The 18,422-nt window shown below is 38.9% G+C and overlaps 2 protein-coding genes across 3 annotated transcripts in view; both read right to left on the bottom strand.

The window, feature by feature from the left end:
* Positions 1–18,149, bottom strand: part of LOC108249998 (chemokine-like receptor 1) — a 22,239-nt gene extending 4,090 nt beyond the window's left edge. Inside the window, exons 1-2 of one of the 2 annotated variants that reach the window (XM_037980437.1) lie at positions 17,314–18,149; positions 15,350–15,567 (exon numbers count right to left, since the gene is read on the bottom strand). In XM_037980437.1, coding sequence (XP_037836365.1) covers positions 15,350–15,556 — 207 coding nt within the window. In that variant the 5' untranslated portion in view covers positions 15,557–15,567; positions 17,314–18,149. Of the gene's footprint in view, positions 1–13,542; positions 15,568–17,313 lie in introns of those variants that run through there. The other variant, XM_017439672.3, reaches the window with a different exon arrangement.
* On the bottom strand, positions 2,978–5,761 carry LOC108250003 (chemokine-like receptor 1). Its single transcript, XM_017439675.3, has 2 exons — positions 5,488–5,761; positions 2,978–4,762 (listed from the first exon to the last, which is right to left on the bottom strand). Exon 2 carries the CDS (start codon positions 4,758–4,760, stop codon positions 3,654–3,656), a length of 1,107 nt encoding a protein of 368 aa, XP_017295164.1. The 5' UTR covers positions 4,761–4,762; positions 5,488–5,761; the 3' UTR covers positions 2,978–3,653.
* Positions 18,150–18,422: the final 273 nt, after the last annotated feature.

Below are 18,422 nucleotides of genomic sequence, written 5' to 3'. Positions count from 1 at the left end.
TGAAAGGTTTCAGGATGTTAGATGGCAAATGCAACCAGAAACCACAATGTTCTCTTTACCTACTGTGTTGTTGGTGTGCAATCTTCTTTTTACTGCAGATAAAAATTGTGTTTTTTTGTGTAATGTGGGTCTGGTTGTGCAAGAAACAGCCTGATGTTTTTCTTAAGAAAGTTTGTGATATTTTGTAAACTTTTCTTGTTTAATACTCATTTCCTTCAAAGTGCCCTTAAAAATTTTGTTTTTGTCAGATGTCAAATTTATTTATATAGCACCTTTAAAAACAACGGTGTTCTCAAAGCATATGGCATATAGCCAGTTGCAGCAAACAGAAGAACAGGAAAACACCAATGAATAAAACAAAACGAATGAAATGGTGGAGAGGCTTACATGACAACAAGATGCCCTGGTACAAACACAGTACAGCAGCATAAAATGAGGGTGGTGGGTGGGAAGGTCTTGTGGTTTTACCTGAAGTCCAATCTTACATCTTACAGGGTTTTTACATACACAGACCTTTTTGACTAAATTCTACAAAATGTATCTTTTTGAATCATGAGAGAAAATTTATAATATTCATGCACAATAGCAAGCCATTCTTCAGTAGTAGGTTCAACTTTCAGCCAATTTCAGCCCATGTAAATTTGGTAATACTGGGGTAATGTGGACATGGCTTCTGGTGCAGCAGCGTTCTGGACGAACAGAAACTTTTATACACAACATTAATACTACTCTTAAAAAGAAATCCATCATAGATATTTGATATATTTACTAGTTTTTCTGAGTAAAAATTAGGTTAAAATGTTAAAAGGGATTGTTAACCACAGAGTACAGTGAAAATTTGGCTGCAGCGCTTATATACGAACTTTGTGTTAAAGTATTTTAGATTCAGTTCTGCTTTTCTGCTTTGTTCAACATTCATAAACAATGCACATCTACAGATGAGCATCAGTGGTGTCCATAAGGTGGGAAAACAACAAAAATACACCAAACCTTGCTTGGAGCTAAAAACATGAACAGAATTCAGTAAAAAAGCAAACAAACAAGCAAAATTACCTACAAAATCCTGCTGCACTGTCTTCGAAAGGTCCTTTGTAAATTTGTAAAAGATTTTGTTTTTTTCCCCAAAAAACATTTTCACAATAAATTGATTTTAGCAATAAACAGCTTTTACTGTCTTTATTTCACCAATTTCTTTCTCTGTTTTTTTGGTGTGAATGTTTAACCCTTTCTGAGCCTAAAGCAACCCAAGGAAAAGAAAAGAAAAACCCTCATAGAAATATCAGCATCTGCAGAGAATGTGCCACTGGCAGATTCATGAAATGGTTTAAAAAAGCACTAAAATACTCAAGACAATTGAACATGGAGACAAAAGTTGCTGAAGAATGATGACATTATGTGAGGGACCTCAAACTCAGCATCTATACAGCACTGGCAATGTCAGCTTATATGATGAAGATAAACATGACTGAATTCCTGAAAGAGCTGCTCTCACTCACATATCATCTGACAAAACCTCTTGATGTTTGTGTTGAGCTTACTTAATGTGATTTAGGAGAAGCTCTGATAGGTTTTGTAAACCGGGCTGCATCCAGCCTGCAGACAGCTTGTTGAATATCCTTCAACAAGCTGTTCCTTGCTGGTTGTCTCCATGTCATCACTCCATGTATAGTAATTCAATTCGATCACGGGCTGCCTCTGCATCCTCTCATATTGCTTGTTAGAAAAGTGCTTAAAATTACTTATCTGCTTTAAAAAGGGTGAAAGGGCCCGAATTATTTACATTAGCAGTAAAAATGACAATATTGGCTCTTTAATCAACACGTCAAGACGTGAGCACATTACCTGTCTTATTATCTTTGCACTGGCTTCCTGTTCATTTTAGAACTGATTTTAAAATGTCAATGTTTTTTTTCAAAGCGTTAAATGGATTAGCCCCTCCCTATTTATCTGAACTTACTTTTTATTAGATGTCCCAAGAACTGGGTTAAAGCACTGGGGTGACCTGGCCTTTTTAGTGGCAGCACCCCACTTTGGAATAAATTCCTTTTAGATCTTTATTTAACCTCTGACCAGAGAATTTTTAAGTCTAAGCTTAAAACTTTTCTTTTTAAACAGGCTCTTAATACCATGTAGTGGAATGACATTTTCTTTTATTTCCCTTATTCTATTGTTGCTCTTGTGTATTTCTTTTGTGATGTAAGTTTTTACTACACTTTATGTAATGAACCTTTTGCTGTAAAACGCTTTAGTTACCTTAGTTGGTTGTTGTCAATCAATCAATCAATCAATCAATCAATCAATCAATCAATCAATCAATCAATCAATCAATCAATCAATCAATCAATCAATCAATCAATCAATCAATCTTTAGCAGCAGAGCTCATGCTGCAGCAAGATGGCTTAGTGGTTAGTGCTGTTGTCTCATAGCAACAAGGTCCTGGGTTCAAGCCCTGGGTTGGACCTTTGTGGAGTTTGCATGTTCTAATCGTGTTTCTGTGGGTTTTTTCAGGCACCCCGGTTTCCTCCCACAGTCTGAAAACCTGCATATTAGGCTGCCTTCAGACCCAGGCCTCCATTGAAAAGAGATCTGTGATCTCAGGTGAACTTGCCTGGTTAAATAAAGGTTAATAATAATAAAACAAATCAGTAAGTGGACCTATCTGCAATAATGAGCAAAACTATACCAGCTAACACCGTCTAAAACTAGATGACTTGTATCTAAAGGATTCTGTCTGTACAGTGGAAATGACTCATGATGTACCATTTCCTTTCTAGATTATGATGAAAGACTTCATAGCAAAACTTCTCTTGAATTCAAAACATTATAAACATGTTGTATATAAATTTATGTATACTATGACATAAAAATAAGAGGAAATACATTAAACCAAGTGGCAAAGGTTTAACACAATAATCTTGTCATTTCAAGTGTTTCCATTTGTTATTGATTCTTTATTAAAAGTATAAAGATTCTCACAGACAGCTAAGATTTACTTCTCTCAGGTTTTGTAGTTAAACAAACTGTTGAGCTGAACAATAAATGAAGCCTAATTCCAACAATGAGGTATCTGTCATGATATTTATTTGCAGATCAATGTTACCCACTTCCATCCATTTTCCCCATGATTTTAAAGCATTGAAGCTTCTTTTTTTTCTCAGTTCTCTTTAGCTGGAGAGAAAGAAAGTGGCAAAACAAAACAGTCCAAAATCATTTCAGTAATAAAAATAATAACAGCAAGAAACACAATACCATCATTCCTGTTAGTAGTCTTGAAAATAAAAGAAGATTATACACTGTAAATGAAACATCAGCTTATATAAAAACATCATGATGAATGACAGTTTACCACATTTATTTAAGACATCCAATATGTATGTCATTATTCTGATGGCAGCTATTTAAAAATTACAGATAAAACTGTGAACAAAAATGATTTAAAAAAGAAAAATGTTATATAATATAATATAAATCAAAGTGGGCAGTTATAATCAAACTGTATCGACCCCAACTTGAAATCTTATCTTTGTTGCCGTGCTAAAGAAAGGAAAAGACTAAAATGAATATGTTAAAACATAAAACTCATAATAAAGTGCTGTAATTGCACAACGGAAAGGAATAAAAAGAAGATAAGCAGTAACATGTAGGATACAGTTTAAAGTCTGTCAGTGAACGTCTTACACCTCAGTATCAGAGGACTTGTTGGTTTGAACGGTGATCCTGGGTTTGTGTAGGAGCGAGGTTCTTCTTCCTGGAAGGCATTCTCCAACACCTTCAGGATGGATTTACGGACAACATCCTTGAAATCTGGGCTCATGAACACATACAGCAGTGGGTTCATGCAGCTGTTCAGACAAACCAGGCCTCTGGCAATCGGATAAATGATTATGAAGATGTGAGAGACAGTTCTTTCTATATTTGTCATGTGAAACACCAGCATCGATAGGCCCATAATGTGCCAGGGAGCCCAGCAGAAGAAAAAAGTGATGATGATTGCAATAATTATCTTAAAAGAACGATTTGATTTGTTGGCCAGGGTGTGGTTTCTCCTCAGTCGATAGATTATGATGGCATAACAGGAGACAATGACAGTGAAGGGGATGACAAAATTCAGAACAAAACGAGTGATGGTTATGGCCTCACTGCGAAATAGACGAAACTGATTCACAGATGGAGTTTCATAGTCATCAGAGAGAGCAAAGTCAGTGTAACAGTTGATAATCTTATTGCTGCAGTTTGATGTATCAATGTCACTAAAGACAAAGTATGGAGTACTAAATATTAAAGCCAGGGCCCAAACACACAGACTCACATAGAAAGCCTTCTGTACATTTCTGTGATTCTGGGCCCAGATGGGCTTCACCACAGACACACATCTGTCCACACTGATCACCACTAGGATGTAAATGCTGGCAAACATGTTTAGGGTGAGTATGGTGGTATTCAGCTTGCACATGAATTTGCCAAACGGCCAGTGGTAATTCCGAGCTGCGTATGTCAGACGCAGAGGCAGGAATGCTGTGAAGACGAAGTCGGCCACAGCAAGGTTGAGGAACCAAACTGAGTTCACAGTTTTCTTCATCTTGAAGCCGGTCACCCAGATAACCACTCCATTCCCGAGCACACCGAGGACAAAGGCCAGGGAGTAAAAAACGATGGACATGATGCGAGCCCATTTTAACTCTGTGAGGCAATTGTTGTCAGAGGTGTCATTACTCCCAGTTGTAGTTGTAGAGTGGTTGTAACAAGAGGTATTGGGCATCACTGTACAAGAACATGCAAAAAAGAAAAAAAATATTTTTAGGATTATTTGTTCCCTAAAAGTAAAAAAACAACAACCCCAAAACAACAACAACAACAACAACAGCAATACTACTACTACTACTACTACTACTAATAATAATAATAATCTGTTCTCTCTGACATGACTTGAGAGCATCTTTTTAGGAGCCTCATACTTTTATCGGTGCCTCTTAACTCTATAAGTTTAACATGAACCATGTAACCATTTTTCATTTGTGTAAATTATCAATGTAAAAAGGCATAAAACACTTTTCCTCCTCAAGTTTTGAGCTTGCACATGCAAACCTCATATCAATTTTTAAAGAAAGTTAAAAACAGAAGCAGACGTTGTTGACCAAAGTTTTAGCTCATAGTCATGTATTGACTTCCATTCATTTATGTAGGGTAATTCTGAACGAAATCCAATTCTAAGTGCAACTAAACTTAACCTCTAACCCAGAAGTGTGTTCTACCATTTAGGATTGGGCTTTGGTCCCCATACCAGTCCTGACAAGCCAGATGCTAAAAATGTCCTAGTAAAAATAAATAGTAAAAGAAGTCCTTAAAAGATAACAAAGACCACATATGCACCCACAAACAGGCAAATACATTAGTGCCTTCTTTTCAGTGGAGGGCAATAATAAAATGGCTCTACTGACTATCTAAAGTCTGAATAAAAATACCTGCCAAGACATAAATGAACGTACCTTTCTCAGATCTCTGTGGTGGAATGTGACTGAAACAGCAGGAAAAGACTCACTGATCAAACTGTGACAGGAGAATATGAAGACATGAGTGGGTGATAATGTCACCTCCTACATGAAGGTGGAGCCAGAGGCTGAACACACACAATGCTGTGAGCTCTCAATATGGCCTTCAAATACACAAACTTCAATATTTAAACAAACAACACCCTATCATGTTTTGTTTTTGTTTGGCAGCACCAGTAACTTCTGTAACTTTCACAAGTCAAATTACCATCTGAGTCTCATTGTGCTGGGGTTTTTGTGTCTACTTCTGTATTTTTTTCTTTATTTGCTGTTGTGTAATATAGTCATATCTTTCCTTGGTGTGTTTCAGTTTATAAATGCACTTAGTTTGATATATTTACAAGTTTTTGTGAGTAAAAATGATGTTAAAATGTTAAAAGTGATTGTTAACCACAGAGGAGTACAGTGAAAATTTGTGTTGCTACTGATTGTTTCCCTCAGTTCTTTTGGTTTCTCTCTACCTCGATCTGCTGGTTCAGCTCATCTTCTTCTCCTTCCTGTCATCATCCTCCCTGTATAAATACTCTACAGATTGTTCAGATCATTGTTGGATTTGTTTATCTGCCACAAGAACTCAACTTTGCTTCCTGCTCTGACTCTGTTCTATCACTGATGTGGTTTTTCCTTGTCCGTGTTAGTATTTTTGTAATTTGTAGCCACATCTGTCCTTCTTTTTTATTTATTAATTAAAGTTTTAATTATTTTATTGATGTTCCTCCTTGCTAGATGCTTGCATTCTTAATAGAAACAATCAACAAAGTACATGATCCTCCAACAATGTTTAGTGATACAGCTTCATTTGTTGCCAGTCTTTCTCTGTGGGTGTCTGCCTCCATCTCAACATCGAGCTGATGAGGGATGAGTTTCCTATAAACCTCAGATTGGTGAAGAACTCGAGGAACAGTACTCTCTCCTATCTCACCTGCTAAAGCTTGAACTCCTTCAGAGAGCTCACAGGTGTCTTGGTAGCCTCTCTCACTGTTCTTCTTCTTCACAGTCATTCAGTATGTGAGGACGGCCTGCTCTTGGTAGACTTGTACATGTTCCATATTTTGTCAGAAAAGAGCATCAGAAAGAACTTCATTGTGTCTTTGTGGATTTAAAAAAGGCATACGACAGGGTGCTGAGGGAGGAGCTGTGGTGTTGTATGGTTCAAACTGGAGTGACAGAGAAGTATGTTAGACTGGTACAGGACATGTATGAAAACAGGAGGACAGTGGTGAGGTGGTCTGTAGGAGTGACAGATAGCTTCAATGTAGAGATGGGACTGCATCAGTGATCGGCTATGAGCCCCTTCTTGTTTGCTCTGGCGATGGACAGACTAATTGATGAGGTCAGGCAGGAATCCTCATGGACTATGATGTTTACAGATGACATCATGATCTGTGGTGAGAGCAGGGAAAAGGTGGAAGATAACTTGGAGAGGTGGAGGTATGCACTTGAAAGATGAGAGATGAAAGTCAGCCATAGTAAGACAGAGTACATGTGTGTGAATGAGAGGGAGGCAGCTGGAACAGTGAGGCTACAAGGAGCAGACGTCACACATGTGCAGGACTTCAAGTACTTAGGGTCAACTGTTCAGGAAAACGGTGAGTGTGGTAAAGAAGTGAAAAAGAGAGTCCAGGCAGGATGGAATGGATTGAGAAAAGTGTCAGGAGTGATTTGTGGCAAAAGGGTGGCAGCAAAGGTCAAAGGAAAGGTTTACAAGACAATGGTGAGAGCAGCTATGTTGTATAGTTTGGATACAGTGACACTGACAAAAAGACAGGAGACAGAACAGGAAGTGGCAGAGCTGAAGATGTTGAGGTTCTCCTTGGGAGGGACAAGGATGGACAGGATTAGCAATGAGGTCATCAGAGGTACAGCACAGGCTGAAGGACTGGGAGATAAAGTTAGAGGCCAGACTGAGATGGTTTGGACATGTGCAGAGGAGGGACAGTGGGTATATTGGTAGAAGGATGTTAGAGATGCAGCTGCCAGGAAAAAGACAAAGAAGAGTGGGTGGAGTTTGCATGTTCTCCCTGTGCACACGTGGGTTTACTCCAGGTACTCCGGTTTCCTCCCACAGACCAAAAACATGCATGTTAGACTCTAAAATTGTCCCTAGGTGTGAGTGAGTGTTTGAATGGTTGTTTGTCTATATGTGGATCTGCGATGGACTTGCGACCTGTCCAGGGTGTCCCCTGCCTCTCGCACAGTGACTGCTGGGGATAAGCACCAGCTCCCTGCGACACGGAATGGAGAAGCGGGTAAAGAAGATGGATGGATAATAATGTTAATTGATATACTTTATGCTCTGTGTATTGTTGTCATGACATTAGTGTTTCATAGTTTAATGATATGGTTAAAAAGTTTGATGTAGAAACTTTAATTTCATAGATGAATTTTTCAATTTTAATTGTTGCAGTTGATTTATGTTCGTGCAATGTGTCATTCTTTTGTTCCTGTTTGAATTTACTGTTCTTGTAATGACAGAAAAGTTTTCAGGCTGACAGCTTGACTTGACCACAAATGTAACCAGAAACCAGAAACGTGCAGATAAAAGTTGTAGGGCTTTTTTTCTGCTTAATGTGTGTGGTCTGTGCAAGAAACAGCACATTGTTTTTCTAAGAAAGTTTGTGGTGTTAAACAGAAATGCATCAGAGATATATGAGATATTTACCTGTTCCTCTGAGTAATAATGATGTATGTATACACACACACACACACACACACAAAATACCAAAACAACTGGACTTCGATTCTGCAGTTAAAGATGTTTTGCTGCTTCCCGTCCAGAAGCTTTCTCAATTCAGAACTGGAGAGCGTGGTGTTTAAATCTTTAAACTGCATGAGATGCTCTGTTTTGGAAGCTAAATGCACAAACAGATTAATCTCACTCCCCTCACATCGGAGAGTCGTTATAGTCTTTGTTTGCCTGATTCACAAGAGAGATTCTTTATTCACATGTATTAAGGTGCTAATTAGAGGGGAAATGACTGGGTATCTATTTTTAATGCTTCATTTTAGGTTTTATAATCTGAAACTTAAGACTTCATCTTCTGTTTAAAATAGTCTTTTCTTGTTTGATGTAAATGGCTTCCTTCACCTCTCCTGTCAAACCATCTGTCTTCTATGTTGACCCATGCATCTGTGGAGAGGCTCTCTAGTTTCTCAGACACAGAGGTCTGAACATGCTTCACTGCACTGACCTGCATACACCACATGGCACAGTTTGTTTGGGTTTTTTGTCTTTAAAATGGACCAGCCTCTGTCTGAGAGTCCTGTTGAGTTACTGAAGTCAAACATGTATTCAGGCATTCGGTCATCAAATAACAGCATGTTATTGGATGAGATATTGTAGTGTGATTAATAAATGTGAGGATCTGGTTTTGACCCACCTTTGGGCGTGGTCTTTAACCCCTCTCTTCGCAGCTGTTGCTGATTCCTCTGCCGAGCAGTACCAGTATTTAAACCCCTAGTCGGCACCAGATCTTCGCTGGAGCATCTTGCCTTATGGTCAGAGTAGCAGCCACTAGGTTTATGCCTAGCTTCGAATCGCTACGTTAATCCTGTTTTTGTGTTTTGCCTCGCTTCAGGTTTTTTACCTCTGTGCCTCTCCTTGGGACTTACCTCGTGCAGCTTGGACGAACTTACCTGTTGGACTCTTAGGATCCTTCCTCACTGGATTCCTCCTGGACCATTCACTCCTCAACTCCGAGCTGCTTCACTCTTCAGAAACCTGTAAGGAAAACAAACAAATTAATTCCCAACTACCTCAGATAAACCTGTACTGGATTCTTTGGTACTTGAGACTCACCTTGCCTCCTTCCTGTCATTTCAGATGCTCCCGAACTCTCACTGTAAATATCAAATCACCTGTAAATAAATCACTTACCTTTACTTCCTGTCTCCGTGTTCTGGTTTTCGGTTTCGCTCTTATGGCTAAAACCCTGCATTATGTCAATAAATAAGTTTGTGTTAAAGTAATCTAGATTGAGTTCTGCTTTACTGTTTTGTTTTAAGTTCATAAACAATGCACATCAACAGATGAGCATAAGTGGTGTCTCTAAGGTGGGAAAGCACTTACTTGGAACTAGAAAGATGTACAGAATTCAGTACAAAACCATCAAACAAGCAAAATCATCTAAAAATTCACACTGCACTGTTTTCTAAAGGTCCTTTGTAAATTTGCAAAAGCTTTTCCTCTTTTCCCAAAAATATTTTTGCAATAGTTTTTACTGTCATCTTTTTCTGAATATGTAACTCTTTCTGAACCTAAAGTTAAGAAAAGAGCACATCATTCAGCACAAGCAACACAATTATGGAATGTTAATGGAAGATAAAAAGAAAAGCTCCTCACAATGCACAGAGGGTTTCACCCCAAGTCCAGAACCCTGAGACAGTACACTAAGACAGAGGACTAGTGAGCATCAGAGGCTCTGTACAGGATGAACCAACTCAGATCCTGGAGTACATCAGGAAGAAAGCCCTGAATGATCTGCTAAGTGAATGTTTCAGGCAGCAGAAACCCAATGTGGAAGAGGACAAACAAGAGGAACCCTCATGGAAAGACAAGCCCCTGCATGGCATGTACCACCAGCAGATTGAGGAAGTGGCTGATATCAACAAATCCTACCAGTGTCTAGAAAGGGCTGGACTGAAGGACAGCACAGAGGCACTAATCATGGCAGCACAAGAGCAATAGAGGCCGAGGTCTATCATACCAGAAAGACCCAAGATGCAGGCTGTGTAAAGATGCTCCTGAGACAGTCCAGCACATAATAGCAGGATGTAATAAAATATGTAATGGAAACAGTTTTTCCATTTTTGTAAATTATCATTATTAAAAGGCTTAACACTGTTCCTCCCTAAGTTTTGAGCTTGCACATGCAAACCTCAGATGCATGAAACCTGTGGTGCAATTAAAAAAAAAAAGTGTAAAGCAGCAGCAGCAAAAGTTGTTTATCAAACTATCTGGTCTTTCACCACATTAAAGCCAACGCTCTTCTCACGCAGTGGCCTTCATAAACTCTTTCACAACAAGTTTGTCTCATACAGACCTACAATGAATCCTACTTAGATATATGCATCTGTTCTTTGTTGTAACTTTGAACAAACTTGTCAGTTTTTGAGCCTTTAAATTTCTAACAGCGCTTTATTCTAACTTATTTGGTTTGGTCAGTATTGTAGTGTTCATGGGTGAGTTTTCATTAGACAGGAGAGAAATGTGGAGCTCAGATCACCGACTGTTCTCTTATTTGCACTTTAATGTACTTCAGAAACACCAAATTTAATTTAGTGCTTAATTCTAACAAATGAAGGAAATCAACAGAGTCAAGTTTTGTTCCAACTATTACGAGTCGTTTTTTTTACATTCAACATTAAAAAGTTCACTTCGGCCAGTCTCAGGTTGTTTCAGATATTTAGTTGTTAAAATAATTCTTGGATGTTAACGACGTTAGAGGTAGAACAACGGAATCAGAGACTCCAGGTCGAAAGAGAAAAGGTAAAGTTCTAAAGATACCGTGACTAAAAGCTGTGAGGATGAGAGTCAATAGAAGTAGAGTCATTTAGACTCTATGACTTGAAAATCGAGTGGTGGAGAGTGTTAAAGCAAAAGCTGGGACTAAAATCATACAAAATAAGCTGTACTGAGATACTCCAAACTCTAACAGGAGAATTTCCAGAACCGATTGGGTTGCCAAATGTAGCTGTAAACAGAGGTAAAGAATATTTGCTGTTTCTTTGTCAAGGTGAGGTCTGAGCGTGGCGAACCCAAGACGCAGACTAATTTTTCAAAAAACAAAAACTGATTTAATAAAACAACAAAACTAGAAAACAAAAAGCTGACGTGGCAGCAAAACAAACTCTAACAAAAATCCAGGCATTAACAGAGGCGGGACAAGGCAAGACGAAACAAGGCAAGGCAATACTAAGAGCGACAGGAACAAACATCTAACAAGCAACAACAACAATGATCCAGCGGGGTGGTGGAGAAAATGACCAGGTTATATGCACAGGGGATAATATGGGAAGTGGGCACAGGTGAGTGATTACAATGACATACAGGTGGAGATGGGCGTGGCAGACCTAACAGGAAAAGTACTGGGGAGGTGGAGAGTGACAGGGCATGAGCAGGAAAACTAAACTGAAACAAGACAATAATCAAAAACAACAAACTGAAAATACCAGACTATGACATTCTTAATGTATTTTTTCCAAAAACCCTGATTAATTTGAGTTAAATTATTCATTTAATGATATGCAGAATGTATTAGTCGTCTAAAAATTGAAATCATATACTTTAAAAATTGTGAATTTGGCAGCTATTATGGCTTGAAATAAACAAAATTATATCATGTTCTTTTGGGAGCACCATAACTTTGTAACTTTCCCAACTTGAACAGCAGTCTGAGTCAATTATCTTATTTAAATCATCAGGGTAAATTATGCTCTTGCTACTTCCCACTCAGTAAATTGTGAAAGCCAAGTGTGATGGAGACCAGGGGTTCCATCCCTAATAAATGATTATTGATATTTGTTTTTTTACAGACCAAATGCTTTTTGTTTCAGTTCTTTATTTCAGTTACATTGTGACATTTAAACATTCTTTCGGGCAGAGGGACTGGCCATCCTTTCTGTACAGGGAGATTTAGGGGAAATCGTCAGTTTGTTTCTGATTGGTTTAATTTGAGATTGCTAATTGTTTGAGTACCTACCTTTCTGGGTGTGTCTCAGTAGGGTGGAGCAGCAAAGGGAGACAAATCCTCCAGGTACTGCTGAAAAGCTCCTGGAGCATACCATTATTAATTAAGAGGGGTAATACTCTGAGGAGTTATATTAAGTTAAATTTATTCTTTGATTGACCTTAGATTAGTGTAGTTCTAATGATTTGCATGCATGTACATATTTACTGGTACAATTTATTTTTTGTGTTAGGTTGTGTAAATGTTTATTTCTTTTGTTTTACCACACCTTTACCTGGTATGTGTTGGAATTGCCCCAAAGTATAAAAGCCAGCCTCTTTGTCTCACTAGATGAAATGGGTGTCGGTGCAAATGTGACCGGCAGTTTAAAATAAATTCATCTTGACTTCATTCTGTTGCTTCGCCTCTGTTCCTGAACACAGAGCCTCCTGTTGGTCGAAGTGACACCAAGGTTTTGCCTAAAAGTTAAATATAAAAGAAAAGCATTTTAAAAATTGTATTTTGTTGAAGTCTGAATTTAATTGAGAGTAGTGTTGTGCCAAATTTATTTTTAATAAAAGGAATTTGTAAATAAACTTGCTTTTAAATAGTTTTTGATGTGAACAACACATTTAGGAAGAAGGTTGCAGGTCTGGGGTTTTTTGGGTGGTGTTTGCATCATATTCTCATGTATGTGTGTGTTTTCTCTGGGTACTTCCCACAGTGCAAAAATATGCATGTTAAGTTAGAGACTCTTTGTTGCCCTTAGGTGTGAGTGTTTGTGTGACCCTGTGATGGATGACCGGTCCAGGGTGTAACCCCACTTCACACCCAGTGATTGCTGGAGACAGGTATCTCACCACTGAAAATAAACTCAGTTTTATAATCATCTAAAACTGCTGTTAGTAGCTTATTTTCACATTAAAGTTCCACCATTTTAACAGAATAAACCAAATAGTAAGAATAAAACTGAAAATCTTTGACCTAATTTTAACACACACACTATTTACTGTTATTTACAATAAGTATTTTAACAAAATTACAAAAGAAGAGCAGCACCCTCTGCTGGTCTCCACTGGTAACACAAATTCTGTGATCTGCTTCTTAATCTGATAAATTATTATCAGATGTTTTATCAGATGAGGGGATCATGTGATCCTTAGATACACAGTTTATTGGACATGTAAGGCAAATGAGTTTTGTCCAAAACTATTTCAGTATTTAAAATCATGTCAGCAGTAAGAAACACTTTCCCATCATCACTGCTAAGAGACTGCAGAGGATTTTACATCTGAGGCTGAGGAAAGAAAAACAACAACAACAATAACAACAAACAGCCTTGTTGTTTATGTGAGAATCAAGATTTTCTAGAAAGTTTTTTGCTGTATGACAATGCACCACATATACCTTAATCATAAAATACTTATATCCAAATTAATTTGACAGAAAAGTCTCACAAGATATTTGCCAGATTTGACTTTATGTGGAATAAAAGGAACATGCTGAAATATCAGACAAATGTTCAATATACTTTTACAAAAAATACAAAAACATTCATGCTTTCAAAGCTTATTATGAAACACAATATCCTTTTAGGAAAAATAAACTCAATCACTTATAGATGCGTTTAGCTGATTACATCAAACTGTCCTTAATAGATTTTTACACAATACACAATCAAAGCACAATATACAATTTATTAAATGAAAATGAGATTACAATATAACTGCCTACTCTGCATAACTTACAGACTGTACGGACCCACAGCTGGGTTTTTGGGCAGTGTCATGTGTTTGTTTTTGTCACGTTAAATGAGAAAAAGAAGTTAGGAGATGAACTTGCTGTAACCCTGTTGTTGCTGAGCAGCACATTTTACACTGGATGGATTCTATATGCAGAAGTAACATGTATACACTAAGTTTACAGCTTTTTTGCTCTGGTATGCAGGAAACTCAATATTGTGTATTGTGTATTTGGCTAAAATAGCTGCAACTCAAATTCTTGTTTTCTTCTTCATGAAGCAAAAGAAAAGAAAATGGTATGTGTCGGGAGATATTTTACACAAAGCTAAACTGCATAGGGAAGTGCTATAATTGCTCAACAGATAACAGAATAAACAAATATAAAATCGTATTTTTTCATAATCAGAGATATTTACATTGTTCAGATTAAAGTCTGCGTCACTGAACACCTTACACCTCGGCGTCAGAGAAAGACTTGTCTTTGCTTCGGATGTTGATCATTGAGGTTGTGTAGGAGCGAGACACCTCCTCCTGGAAGGCATTCTCCAACACCTTCAATATGGATTTGCGGACTTTATCCTTAAAATCTTGGCCCATGAACACATACAGCAGAGGGTTCATGCAGCTGTTTAGGAAGGCCAGACTTGTTGCGATTGGGACTCCGATCATAACAATGTGGTCAAATAATTCATTTGAATAATTTGTCATGTGATGCACCAACTCAATTAAACCCATGATCTGCCAGGGAGCCCAGCAAAGGAAAAAGGTGATGATGATGGCTGCAATTATCTTAAAAGGACGACTTGACTGGCTGGCCAGGGTGCGGTTTCTGCTGAGTCGATGGATTATGACAGCATAACAGGAGACAATGACAGTGAAGGGGATGACAAACCCAAGAACAAACCGAGTGATGGTCATGGCCTGATGGCGAAACAGTTGTAACTGAATTACATGTGGAGTATCATAATCATCAGGGAAAGCAAAGTTGTTGAAGCAGTTGATGATGTCTTCATTGTGGTATGATGGACCGGTGTCCCTGAAGACAAAGTACGGAGCGCTGAGAATTAAAGCCAGAGCCCAAACACACAGACTCACATATGAGGCCCTGCGTACATTTCTGTGATTCTGGGCCCAGACGGGCCACACCACAGACACACATCTGTCCACACTGATCACCACCAGGATGTAGACACTGGCAAACATGTTCAGAAAGCTAATAGTGGTGTTCAGCTTGCACATGAATTTGCCAAACGGCCAGTGGAAATCCATTGCTGTGTATGTGACACTCAGAGGCAGGAATGCTGTGAAGAGGAAGTCGGCCACAGCAAGGTTGAGGAACCAAACTGTGTTCACAGTTTTCTTCATCTTGAAGCCGGTCACCCAGATAACCACTCCATTCCCGAGCACACCGAGGACAAAGGCCAGGGAGTAAACAATCAGAGACATGATGTTGAGGGACCGTGTCAGCTCAGTGTGATCATTTTTGGAGAAATGATCATCTCTGTAGTCATAGTCTCCATACCAAGAGCCATTACTCTCAGTTTCATCAGTTGAATTAGGGTGGTAGAAAGGAGAAGTGGTCATTAGCTCCATCATTGTTGTAGAACCTGCAAGAAGGAACAAAAGTCATTATTTTTCCCTGAAGTTAAAACACAAAACATTGGATTTAAACCCAAGCATACAGTCTACTCTTTGAAAATACACTGATGCAAATAAAGTTAAGCACTCAGACAAAATGTGACTGTATTGCAATAATTATAATCTCAGATCAAACAGAGAACAGAATTGACGGTAAAGTCACAGTGCTGGTCTCATGTCAGTCGGTTGTGGCACATCCTTGGATCTGGATACAAGCAACAGATTGGTGTGAAAAGGCTTCATCTACTTGTATTCTTTCCTGCAGCATGTTGGCCCACTGCTGTTGTAGATCTGGCAGACTAACACTGGGTCAGAGTTGATGTTCTAGCTGATCCAGCACACCTTTAACTGGGAAAAGATCAGAGGACCTGGCTGGTTCTGGGAGCACCTCAACATGATGCAGGAAGAGGATTGTACTGTTGAAAGACTGTGCAAGGGTGATGTATCAGGAGGGTCAAGACAAGCGGACACAGGATGTCACTGATGTAGTGCTGTGTAATCAGGGTCCACCGACTCACTCCCGGAGGTGATCTGAAATCAGACCCTATGGCTCCACACATCATGATGCCAGTAGCAACACTGGTATCTTTGTCCAGGGCCCAGTTTTCAGATAGTAGTTGCTTAATATGTCATGGGGTTCTGAAAAGCTTGGCACATAATACAATGATCCTTCCTTAGTCTGATTTGTGTTGTGTGACCAGAACCTTCACTGTGTGTGTGTGTTTGTGTGTGACACCTGTACACCCCACACATGCTGGGGATGTGCATTGAAAATTAGCTTAGGCTCTGAATGTTATAGATGATATCAGTTATTACTTAAAACTCGTAAATACATAAACAACAAATGAAATAAAATGAAGTTACAGCAAACCCTCTATGTGACCCATCAAGCTCCAGCAAGTTATAATAATTCTGTCTAATGTGTCTGCGAGAAAGCTTTTGTGTCTGCTGCTGAATGCTCCAGCAACTGCCTGATAACACTATTGCTCCGCTTGTGATGTCCCCTCTGGTTCCTGTTTTAGACATGCCAGCTTCTTGCATCCTTTCAAATCAAATAATTTACAGCCATCACTGGTCTGTGTTTGAACAAAACTACATCCAATCTGCTTCTGGTAATTTCTTTTATTTTTTATTTTTGCCAGTGAGTCCATGTTTTAAAACGAAGCATCATTGTCAATAAGTTAGTTCATCACTGACAGTTTCTAAGCCTAACATCAACCAAATCAGACATAAAATCCACATCTTTTGGTATTGTTCAAAGATTGCAAACTGCCTGCAGCAACACAATAAAAACCTGGACTGCAGGTTTCAGCCAACTTCCCACCGCAAGTCTTGGTCACGCGCATGCCAACCGCGCACCAGCTCTGAGACACATCCAAGTCAGGGGTAAAAACCAAGTCTGATGTTCAGAAGTTTTTGTTCTCAATCTAACCACATTACCACCAAAGTGCTTCCCAGTTAAAAGCCGTTCCCACGCAGCACGGATGCGCGGACCTAATTAACACTTTTAATCTATTTCTAGAAACCTGCGCGCGGAAAGCTGCGAAACAGTTTAACTCCGAGAAGATGCCAGCCGGATTCAGATGTTCCAGCTGTTTCTCACATTTACAACACAAACTGCTCAGATGTATGAAAGCCACGTCCCTCTGGTGTCTCTTTACTTTTTTAATAGACTCGTCTAATTTGGAGCCTTTAAAGTTTTAAAGAAACTTTACCTTTTTGTTGTTGTTGTTCCTCCTCGGATCTGTCAGATGCGCGTGTGTTTCCCGTGCAGCTCTGACTGGAGTCTGAGGAAAGTGTGGAGCTTCTTACTCCCTGATGGTTGGACGTCACCTCGGGGCGGGACCTTCATCAGATTCCTGCTCCGTGCGCACTTTTGATGCTCCTCATTTGCAGAATAAAGTCCCTTCTGCTTTTAAAGAAGCCCGAAATCACCGAGCTGCTTCATCAAAGTGTTCATTCTGCTCATCTGATTAAACACACAGCCGAGACATGTTTTCCTCAGATGCCTTCAGGACCATCAGTGTGTTTTTTTTTTTGAAACTCCAAATGTAAAAACAAAGTGTAAACAACCAACTTAAACACATAAATTGAAGGTTGCTGTGATGATAACCTGAGACAGAGTGACATCTCAGACATCCTCCCGCTTGTGCGTCATGTTTTTCTCTCCGTGGGTTGAGCTCATGTTTGCTTGAGGTTAAAAGTAATTGCCGCGTGTTGACTCCACACCTGAGCACGTGCACTTTTAATGTCCCCTCTCATCACGCTGCACGTCACCCAAGACGTGCAGGCATCACCTGACTGGAACTTTGAGTCACCTGGAGTTTTAAGGACTCTGCTGCTGACCGGAAACGCGGACTGAAGTTTCAACCAAAGCAGACTTGAAGAGAGAGTTTATTTCCCAGCATGCTTTTGTTGCTAGTGCATGGTTTGAAACCACTTTCCATAAAAGTGGGGGAAATTGTCAGGACATAATGCATTTTTAATTTGCAAAAGTTTTTTTTCTTAAAAACTTGCAATAATTTATGATAGTAAAAGATTATAATACATTATTATGCACATCTAAAATGTTTGATAAAGCCTCAAATGTTGAATTTTATTACCTTAATTAACCTTAGTTCAGATCTTCTGTGCAAGACGTATGAACAATTAATATCTTACCTGTTGTAGATGGCTTTTTGAACAACCTCAGTTTGGAGAAATGAAGTTTAATTCTGACCAGATTGATGAGTTACTAGCTAGTCTGTGCAGGGCAAAGACCAACGTGGACTGCTGTTGGTCTTTAAAAAAACCTAAAATCTCAAAAAAATTAATAGCTGTTCAT

Source organism: Kryptolebias marmoratus, linkage group LG16 (assembly GCF_001649575.2).
Source record: "Kryptolebias marmoratus isolate JLee-2015 linkage group LG16, ASM164957v2, whole genome shotgun sequence".
NCBI classification, from domain to species: domain Eukaryota; kingdom Metazoa; phylum Chordata; class Actinopteri; order Cyprinodontiformes; family Rivulidae; genus Kryptolebias; species Kryptolebias marmoratus.
Note: the sequence above shows the minus strand (reverse complement) of the source record. Positions and strands in the feature narration are given on the sequence as shown.

Excerpts from the sequence above, each read along its gene's own strand:
- LOC108250003 (XM_017439675.3), bottom strand. The coding sequence starts at position 4,760 with ATGCCCAATACCTCTTGTTACAACCACTCTACAACTACAACTGGGAGT.